This window comes from Zophobas morio, unplaced genomic scaffold (assembly GCF_036711695.1).
Source record: "Zophobas morio isolate AGI-343-1 ecotype UQ-CSIRO unplaced genomic scaffold, CSIRO_AGI_Zmor_V1 ptg000002l, whole genome shotgun sequence".
In the NCBI taxonomy this organism is placed as follows: Eukaryota; Metazoa; Arthropoda; class Insecta; order Coleoptera; family Tenebrionidae; genus Zophobas; species Zophobas morio.
This window is the reverse complement of record NW_026972107.1, coordinates 27,784,040-27,794,983: the sequence shown is the minus strand read 5'-3', so window position 1 is coordinate 27,794,983 and position 10,944 is coordinate 27,784,040. Positions and strand designations below refer to the sequence as shown.

Below are 10,944 nucleotides of genomic sequence, written 5' to 3'. Positions count from 1 at the left end.
TGGTGAAGCAGGAGAACCTCGTGGGCCTTCACGGGGAGTGCGACTGCCGCCCTGCGCTCGCTGTGCGCCCCCATATTGTTTGTAGAGGCCACACTACCGTAATATCTGGAACGTTGCCATCCATTTACTTTCCGAGAATTCCGCGACCTTTAATTTTGTTTCTTGTTGTACTTGTGAGGTTGCTAATATTTTGTTATGTTCTCAGGTTCCAACGAAAATAAATGTTTTTTTTTCTCTGAGGAATAAATTCTTTAAGCTCTTCTGGGGCCCTTGGCCAAGGTCTCTTGAACTCTTATTGGATTTATTTCTCATAGTTTTTTTTTCCCAAACATAAGTTTTTTTTAATTCCGTACTCTTCCCGCTCCGCAGTGCGCCAATTTGTATGAACGAACGCCTCCCGCCAGTTTTCAAAACACAATATAGGGTCCCACTTTTGTAGGCGATCACCGCCAAGGCCAAATTTCAAATTTTAACGGGCTTTTTCAAATTTTGTTCAATGTCAAAAAAAAGGCGGGAGGTTTGGGTTACTACAATATATTTGTATATATATTTTTTTCATACATGTTATAACCTACCTATAATGCTTTGCCCACCCATCAAAAATCACCACGAGCCGCCACTGCTGTTAGTGACCTAAATTATTTTGAAGTTCCTTCATATAAAGAATTATTCTACTCTTTACTTAATTTGAAAAAAACAATTAGCAAAAGAGAGTATTCACATCAAAAATCCAATGAGTTATAAGAAATTTAAATCAGAAACGATAAACGAGTTGATGCATTTTGTACTTAATCACACAAACATTTAAGTTGTTCTCGTTAACCACGAAAAAAATACAGACCCTTAGGCTGTATCCCTAATCGAAATATTTTAAATTTTACATAAGTTCGTGAAAACAGACAAACTACATGTGTACAAGGTTCGAAGTAAGAGTGGAATTACAGGTATTGAAGCACACTATTTTGCACAATTTAAATAGAATTTATTTTGCAAAATTATCAGATAATGTTACAAAATTTATGCCAGAGATGAACAGACACACAACTTTTCGTAGCTTCAAAGATTACGTGTACAGTAAAATCATCAACAGACAAGACAATTTGAAAACCTACTTTTTCGGATGCTATGAAACGTCATGAACACAAGAAATTAGCCATTAGTCACACGTACTCTGTTATTACAATATGTACTTATATTTCCTTCGCCATAACTTATATTCGGGAAATAAAAAAAAACAAATATTAAAAAATCCCTTTACTAGCTATAAAAACAAGTGTAGTTTGTAAATCCACATACAGCATGAAATAGAAAAAGCAAGTGATATTTTTAGTACAAAAATCTTAAATTTAAGTTTGAAAAATATAATTAAGCACTATTTTCACAGTTAAGCACTTGAAATATTATTTCTGAAATTATAACGGCGAAATGTTTTGCTTCTCCCTGATTTCATTGCCGGCCATGGATCTGCAGAGAGCAGAATGTGTTTTGTGTTTTCGATGTTGCATGTGGTACTTAAATCGTAAGCTTAAAATTCTAAACATCACCAAATATAAGACATAATACAAAATTGCATCTATAAACTCACATAAGTTATATTTGCCTTATACTAATGATATAATACATATCAGTTTTAACTGTTTATAATGAAAGTAAAAATCAAGTGGATATTTCGCTAAACTGACAATATAATATTTCGCTTCTTTTCGTAAGAGGTACTTTAGGGAATCAATTAAAGACCAAACCTGGTAGTGGTACCAGATATACTTGCCATTATTTAATTTCTCTTGATTTTGTATTGTTTTTATTGGAATTGAAAATATTGTGCTGAATAACATGAAATCTCGAACTCTACTGCCACCTTGAGGGTGCTCACACCGGTATATTATACATTTTATAACCAATGATCATTTTGTTAATTTTACAATTAAAGCTAACTATTTCACTGTCATATAAAAATTATTATTAAATACATCACATTATAAATTCACTATAATCTATCACATAATAAGAAATATCGTCAAGATATTGTGTCCTGGACTAGCGTATTTGAAGTAATTTAATTCGCAAAACAAAATATGCAAATACTCTCAGAACGATAAAAAGTCCACAAAGAACCACAACATCAATGGTGTATGTTAACATATCACCTTTCATAGCCAATTGTTCTAAGAACTTGGCAGGCTTTCTGTAATGGCAGTATATATCCGGGCACAGTAATTCTGTCCTGTTTAAACCATATATCGATATCATAGTGGCTTCAAAACTATACTTTACGTAGCTCATATACGGCACCCACTTCAAATATACTGGAATATCGTCTAAATTGGCAAAAAACCCAGAGAATAAGACTAACGGTATTGTTGATATTGGTCCCAAAAATACACCTGCCTGGAATCAGCTACTTTAAAACACGTATTTATTTACAACTTTGATTACCTCAATATTAAAAGCAGCTCCCACTAAGAGTCCAAAACTTTGCGAAACCAGCGCCGTTAGTACCGATATCAACAAAACCATAACAAATCTAGTCGCTTCTAAAGGTTGAGATGTTAAATAATAAACTCCCATTACATAGCAGGCTGTCAAGACTATCTGAAAAAAGGCACATTTACTTAGGTATATAATAGCATTTTGATATCAAAATTACCTGAAATGGTATGTCTGCTAATGTTTTAGCAAAATAATAAGCTTTTAGAGAATACCAGTAATTCAAATGTTCTCTAACAAAAACGGACATTTCCATTGGAACTGAAAGTATAGCCAAGTGAGTATCACTTTCTAAGAACCATGCATTTTAAAACGTACAAGTCAAAATTGTAGGCATCATGGCAGTAAACATCGTGAACATGGTAGTAAAGAATAAACACCCAGCATTACTCACTACTTTAGCAGCATTATTACCAAAATCATAATAAATTAGGCCCAATAATATTCCTATAATAATGTGGGCAATAAGCCTCATTATGGTGAGTGTTTTATCCCTGAGAGTAATATAAATTGTCCGTTTTAATAAAATCCAAAATTGAAGTAATCCGGAGGTAGGAAAACCATTTTTTTCTATCTGTGGTAAATTTTCAGACGAATCTAATAACGATGTTGTACATGTTGCTGAAGCTGAAGTTTTAGAAAATCCGTTTGGCACTGGATGAGACTCATAGGGTGATTTCACTGTTATTGTTTCTTTGGCAATATCATTAGAGATTATTTTTCCTCTGAGGTCAGCTTGTCGCACAAAATTATTACATCGTCCGGCATTTACTGCAACAACTAATTTTTGCACGAAATCACCATGTTCACCGCTTGCTACTTCCATAACTGAAAGAAAAAAAATACAGTTTATAGGAAGTCCCATATACTAATTTCAATTTTGTTCAACTGAACTGATGGGATCTGACATCTTTTAGTAGATCCTATAAAGTCAAGGAGTTATGTTTGCTCATGATTTTTCTTAGCAGAGCCATGCATTGTTAGTCGATAAGAACCCACCACTTTAGTTCAGTAGCGCGTAATATTGTTTCAATTCGCCCATCGCTGTATTTTCAGTCATTGTAATTGCCGCGCGACACTGGACTTAACAATCATAATGAGCAGTGGGAGAACTCTTAGAGCGTTTCGACTAATTTTACATGGCCCTGCTAATAACACAGGCATGCATTTTTGTAACTTGTGTTGAATCCAAATATGAACTTTATTTTTCTCCATCACATAAGGATCTTCCACAAAAAGGTTTCAAAAATATTTTTTCATTCAATAAACACATTATTTACCAGTGATTCAAAAACTATATTATTCTAAATGGACTTGAATCTAATGACAACACAGGAAAATAAGGTACTAAATATACCAAAAAGCTTAAATTAAATAAACAAAGTTGTCACAAAATGAATTGCACAAATTCACACCAGTTGTAAAGTACGTACCCTGAACGAAATGGTTTGTTTAGAATAGATTGTATCAACTTTTTGCATCATCATTACTAAAAAAGACACAGTGGACAATCCAAATGGTGACACAATATTTACGGTTCAACAGAATTTAGATGAAGGACCTACACACAATATCCAAATCAAAAATCAGTACTATAATGTATCGTGCGCGCCGTTAGTACCGAAACGCTCCGCTAGTACCGTTTCGAGGGCGCTGCCGGGACAGCACCCAGTCACCCCTAAAGGAACCACCCTCATATGCCCATTGGCTGTCGCCCCTACCACGGTCCAGCGAAGTAGGGACGACCGATAAGAGCCATCTCCGGCAGACAAACTACAGACGCACATTTGATTCGTATTTGGTGAGCCAAGTTTAGTGGCTTGTGGTGAGTTCATCGGTCTGCTGTGATTTCGACGCATCAAGTCAGCGCACAACCAGTGACTATGTATTTAACATCTATAATCACTGGCACAACAAAGTAATATATCGGGCCTCTCTATAATAATAAGATGTAGACAGTGTGCATGGACTCGTACCCCTTGATTTGTAATTCTTGTGCTATTGCTGGATTTCAATTACGCGGGTTCAAATTGAAATCACTTATTAATTGAAACGTTATCTGTATTACCGACTGGCACTTGTTATTAAACATAACTATGAGTATTTGATGTCTCATTTTACTACATATTAATAATTAATTTACATGCATATATGTAAAAGGGTACTATAACGGTCAAGTCTTTGGTCGTCAATGTCGCTTTAAAGACACTAACTTGTAAAGGAAGCTTTAGAAATGTTAACTTTATTTTTTATTCGATCATAACCATTGGCAACATTCTGTCAAAGCCAGATGTCGATGTTTGTTCCATTGGTCTTTATTAAGCAGAAAAATGAAAATTAATAATAAAAAAAAAAAAACAGTTGTTATAATAATGTTAGGATTTTTAAGAAGTTTTACTGCTGGGTTACTTAGTTTATACAATATAAGCTTCAGTAAACTCATGGTCATGGCGCCATTAGCTTCTACCATTTTTCGTAGCCTGGAAGGCTACTCCTGTGACAGTCATCGGGTAATACAAGGTGATTGCGACGTACATGCAAAAAAAATGGGGAATAGCTCACAGTACGAGTACGTCACTGTATAAAATTCACGGTCCTAAGTGGTAGCAGTGTCGAGAAAAAATTATTTGGAATTAAATATAAATTGTTATAATGGTAATATTTCGTGACCTACATAATTACTACAATGAATGGGACAGAGCGACTCGGATTAAGAACCAAAAAAGTGACTTTATCAGGCACTTTTTTAATCGCAACGTGAAAAAAACACGAAAAGGGCCAGTCAACATCGAGCAGTCGGTGAAATCGGTTTATAGTGCAGTTTTCCAATGCAGAGTGTGGATACCATGGTCCTTTCAACCTTAAACTCACGATTGTGGCCGTGATAGGACAGAAAGAAGTTGGAGTTTGGAGGCCGCTGATTGTCCACGTTGTGTAATTTACTGCAAATGCTTGTTACTGCAGTGTGGTGAACGGCCTAACTTTTGAAAGTGCATTCTGTTTACGGATGAAGCAGGATTCAAACGCAATTTTGTGCAACAGCGACAAGACTCACTTTTTGTCCGATAAAACTCCACATGTTCGTCAACAAGTACGATTTCAAGAGACGGTTTTCGACAAATGTGTATCGGTTGGATGAAACAGTTAGTTTATGGAAATCAACAGTGTCCAGAAATTATCAAAGAGCTTCAACAACAAGTGAAAGTGGCAGCCGCTACTCCGGTGTTCTTTTTACGTATCAACAAACAAGGACAGCATTTTCAACATTTCTTGTAAAAAGATAGTAGCCTTCTAAGTTGCTCTTATTTTTGTTCCAATAGACAATGTAAAATCGTTGTGGCAAGGCCCAAACATCCGTCAGAATCAAAAGTTGATCATCATGAAGGATTACCAAAAAATTTTCGCACTGACCTTTAACGATGAATGAATAAATGAATGAACGAATGATAAGCAGCAAAAAGTCGGTTTTACTTGCCCCCTCCCAAGTAAGAACAATATAATCTATATATATTTAAAGCAGATTACCAACGGGATAAAATGGCCTCTCAGCACTAACAGGCTTAACTTCAAGTATTTAATCATTTTTTGATTATTATTTTTTTATGATTATACATCGAAAGAATGTCACGTACAAATTAGTAACAGCAACAACCAGAACAACTGTGCTTATGGATCTGGTGAACCCTGTTAAATGTCTGGCGTGAAAAGCTACTGTGGGCGGACTGTATTGAATTTCATGAACGAACCACAGCTTCATCTTCCTCCAGCGTAGAGATTCTAATTCTGCTACATCTTTGTCTACTTCGCCCGATTAGGCTAGCTCTGCGCCACTTGTTTGCAATGTACGTTACGGTATTTTTTGTCATAGATAGTGGTTCTGTTACTTGCTCTAGAAACAATCCCTCAGAAGCAAAAGACACTATTCTACATTCGTCAAGAGCAGAAAGAATGTGCCATATTTTCGACAAACCATCATTTATTTACATTAATCTATGACATTGACGCAAATGCTTGATTTATAGCTAGGTTTTTTCTTGAAATAAAAATGATAGAAATGACAACCAAAGATTTTTGACCCAAATTGTACATCAAATTGACTTTAAAATTTTCTGATTCCGAATCTGCGACACTAATTGCCGATGGCATCGCCTGGTTTTTGGAATGCCGGCCCCCCGATTTCTCTTCCTGTCGTGACGTAATTAATATAAGAAATTGTGCTTAACGACTCCGGTAAAATATAATTAAAAAAATTGACAGTATTACTAGATGACACACGATGCTCATTTGTTTTTGAAACACATAAAGAAGTGGCAATGATGCTAAGGCAAGGACTTTATATTAACAGGAGGGAAGATCATTTCAAATAAGTGACCCATCCTGCCGAAGACCGTAAATAGTAACTAAAGATAGAGATGGAACGTGTTTCACGAGATGGCGCGTACAGTAGTGACTGACTTTCCAAGTAGTAACCGTAAACATAAAGTGGGATTTTCTAACCAACACTCACCAAAGGTAATAAGTATTTAAAAGTGCAATAACATTAAGCAGGCTGCCAAGATAGACGGTAATGAAAATAAGCATAATTTACAGCGGGTGGTTATTAATGGTGGGACACCTTAAATACCTATAAAGCAATAAACACGGAATATACAGCCTGTTACAGAAAAAAGTACATTAATTTTAACTGGTAATAGAACTAATCCAAAGCAATTAAATTTGTAAATAACATTTTGTCGAAAACCCTTTCGTGATTGAGTTAAAATTAGTCAAAGATTTAATACAAATTCACCTACCCGCCCATGGCTAACAAAGCAGTTTCTTGCGGAGAGGGATAAGAAATGAACACAATACGGAACAAAAAATGTAAACACTTGAATGCAAAGCTGTAATAGGTAATGTCGATCTACCTTGAAATCGCCAAAAACTTCTTAATAAATGTTCAAAGTGGCCACCATTATTGTCTAGACAACACTGAAGACGGCGACGAAATGAGTCTTTGACTCTTTGTAACATAATTTCATTGTTTCGAATTGTTTCAGCAGCACGCATCACTCGTTCCCGCAAAATTTCAGGAATATCAAAATTCTTTATGCTTGCACTGCATTTCCCTGGGCTTCTCCATACACTAGCACCATGTCCGTGTATTCACTGTTCGAATAGCGGAGCATAACTTCATACAACGAAAAGTGAAAACACCGCAAAGGAAAGTCGAAAAGGAACCAACTGTTTTGAAGCTGATAAAACGTTATCGCTAGCCAACTCGCCAAAAAATTGGGTAAAAACAAACACTTTCCACCTGATGCATCGAAAGTGAAATTCACGGTCAACAATTGAAGAAATGAATGGCCGGCTTGTTAAATAATGGCGGGGTAAAACTCTGACAAAACAATTCGTTTTTGAAAAAATGCCAAATAGAAAAATGTTTTATAATAATAATGTTGACGAGTTCTGTTCGTGATTAAATTTAATGTACTTTTTTCTGTAACACGTTGTAGATCGTCATGCTACAACCATTATCTTACCGAAAATTCCAATACAGCTTCACCCCCATGCAACACATTCACAGCAGAGAAGTGCGCATGCATAAGATATATTTTTTTGACTCGTTCACTTAGACTAATAATACATAAAAAATTGAAATTTTTTTTACTAAGCTTACTGACAATACATACTTCAATAATTTCAATTTCGGTAGCGCAAAAGTGGAAAAATGTACTATTAAAAGTTAAAGGTAGTTTTCGGGGCCACGGAACGTCATAGGGGAAAACATTTATTTCATAATATGACACTGAATTTATCGTTTTGCAACCATTGCGAATAATATTTCGACGAATTCTCGATTCTGTTTCCCCAAATTTCCACGTTATAGCGGTTATTATATTCTAAAATGAAATAATACCACTAATGGTATTATACACACTGTTTGACCCTGCCCGATCCAAGCCGACCCTATCGGATTGAATTCAATGCTCCAATCGTGTCTTTTCCTTTCCCCTTTTTTTGTTATATCTTTAATGTGCTTTCCATCTTCACTTATACATAGACTCCGAGGTATTCGTACTGATTGACATTTTTTTTTACTCCACTTTCTGTTTCGATGTCCTGCCCTGTGTCTCCTATGGCCATGTACACTGTCTTTCTGTGTTTACCCAAACCCCATTTTCCCACGCTTGTCGAAAATTATACCGATCAGTTCTAAAAAAAAAATAGAAAATTTTATACACTGTAATGCCCCAAAAATTCAAATGAACAATTTGGCCAATGATCGCGAACATCGGTAAAGGTAGGACCTACGTTGTGTGTTAATATGGCGGCAGGCGGTTCTGATTTATAGCAACCCTATATATAACCAACAACTGGAGAAAGAACACATGTATAAAGGCACATCAATTTTTAACGGGAGGGCGCCTTTAATTTTAACAATCACAAAATGAACGAGTTGTACACATTTCACACTATAATTACAGTTATACAACGCACGTCGTCTTTTCACACGACGTTTGTAATTTGATAGAAAGATTTTTTTTGGTTTAAATATTGCCGTTTTGCCCTTAATCGGTGCGTACAGTCGGTGGACAGATGTATATTTAATAATAACACTATAACACTGGTACTAATAAAATTATATCAGTATGTAGCAAGCTGCTTAATTGTCAATCAATCGTCAATCAAAAATTTAATTTGTCATCTTGATAGTTTCAAGATTTGCAATAGAAACGTAAAAATGCCTTTAACTTGTTTTCAGAAGCATATAATGTGACAAAGACTTGACGAGGATCTAAAAGTAATTGCTGACGAACTGTATGTCAGCAAAAATACAGTTTTATTGGCGCAGGGAGAAATTGATATTTTTTTACAGAAACCAGGCACAGAACGTCCAAAAATTACCATCGAAAATGAAGAGCGTGAACTCGTTCCATCCCCGTGTTCCATATCCTCCTGACGTTTATTTTGCTCATGCGTTACCCATCTGTAATAATCATCACACTGAATAAAATAATTCAATTTGAACTGTTCAGTGATTACTGAGTGAGGCAGTGCGAGTAAATCTCTACTTTAACAGGCCCCCAGGATGTGTCACGATGCTGCGGTTGCACGTGTTACGGAAGATGAGCTGCTCTAAGGTCTTCATCTTAGGATACAGGCTGTAGTCCGAGATGACTCGTTTGACGGGGTCGTGCACTTCCACCACAGAACTTTCGTGGAAGGACTGCATTCAGCACTAATGAATGGATCAATTTGTGCATTTATTCCGTTTAATTGTCTTACAATAATCATCACACTGGATAAAATAACCCAATTTGAGTTGGTCAGTGATTTCTGAGTGATAATCGAAGAATTTAAAATTGATTTTGACATTTCTATTTTTCATGGCTAATCCAAAGATGCGATCGTCGAACTGAGACGGAACGTTTCGCGACCAATATGTTACATTTACATTTAACTTTTACCGAACGCTGAAAACTGGCCAACTATTTATCTAATTCCATTCAATCATTTTACCGGTGAAATAATAATTGCGCCGCATATTTTTATGATCTACCACTCGAGTAAGTTTTGTACTGCCGATGTAAGATTAAATAACTGAACAAATTCTTTTATTCCACTAGCTAAATTTTACTGTTACAATTAATTTAACGCCCACATGAGTTATTAACTGACCAATGCAACAACCCGGATAGTTAAAAAACCGTTTAAATAATTAGTTCCCCTGAATAATGACCAGGCTTCGGCATCTCGCAAGTGCTGCTCATTGTCGACCGATTACCACCATTGCAGTCGCGGCCACATTTTCTGCTACAATGTCGGGAATTTCTAGTAACAATTACTACTTTTTCTACGTTCTCCCCAGTTATAAAAGTTCTCCTAAATATTAAAATTTCTTTAAAAATGAAAAATGATCTTGATCAGATAAACTCTGAATAGAACCTAGCACCACTGAGTTTGAGACTGCACAGATTCCTCATCACTTCGGGTTTGACTAACTCTGATAATGACATTACGAAACTTTTGGGCGGTAAAGGTAGTTTTTGCAGAAATTTAGAAAATGTCAAATTTAAATAACGGATACAATGAAATACTGCTCGCATTGTTAATTATTCAATTTGGCCGTTTTACACTCATCGCAAATTTATAAATAAATCAGTATCGTATTTTTATTGTATACGTATTCGTAAAGTATACCAAAAGTGAACAGGGAGATTCCATTAAGGCATATTTTATTACTCCTATATTGGGAGCTCTTTAGAAATCACATAGAAACAGCGTTCTGTCTCTGTCACGACCAATCGTTATTGCTCATGCACCGCAACCAGCTGAAATAATCTCGTTATGTGTGATATTATTTAAGCTAATATATCGTATACATATTATTTGGAATTTCACGTAGTCAAGGTATTGTTTAAATCTCGTGTACTGGCATTCGATTGTATAAACAACATAAAATGTCTTATTTCA

General features: G+C 35.7%; 1 protein-coding gene and 1 long non-coding RNA gene across 2 annotated transcripts in view; one reads left to right on the top strand and one right to left on the bottom strand.

The window, feature by feature from the left end:
• Window positions 1–960: 960 nt before the first annotated feature.
• Window positions 961–10,944, bottom strand: part of LOC135132379 (ATP-binding cassette sub-family G member 4) — a 34,539-nt gene continuing 24,555 nt past the window's right edge. The window contains exons 5-8 of the mRNA XM_064060458.1: window positions 2,806–3,315; window positions 2,648–2,748; window positions 2,437–2,592; window positions 961–2,388 (exon numbers count right to left, since the gene is read on the bottom strand). Of these exons, the coding sequence (XP_063916528.1) occupies window positions 2,038–2,388; window positions 2,437–2,592; window positions 2,648–2,748; window positions 2,806–3,315 (1,118 nt within the window). The 3' untranslated portion in view covers window positions 961–2,037. The remainder of the gene's footprint in view (window positions 2,389–2,436; window positions 2,593–2,647; window positions 2,749–2,805; window positions 3,316–10,944) is intronic.
• LOC135132390 (uncharacterized) lies at window positions 9,152–9,498 on the top strand. The gene is made up of 2 exons (XR_010281022.1): window positions 9,152–9,288; window positions 9,347–9,498. It is a non-coding gene; the product is annotated as an uncharacterized LOC135132390 (long non-coding RNA).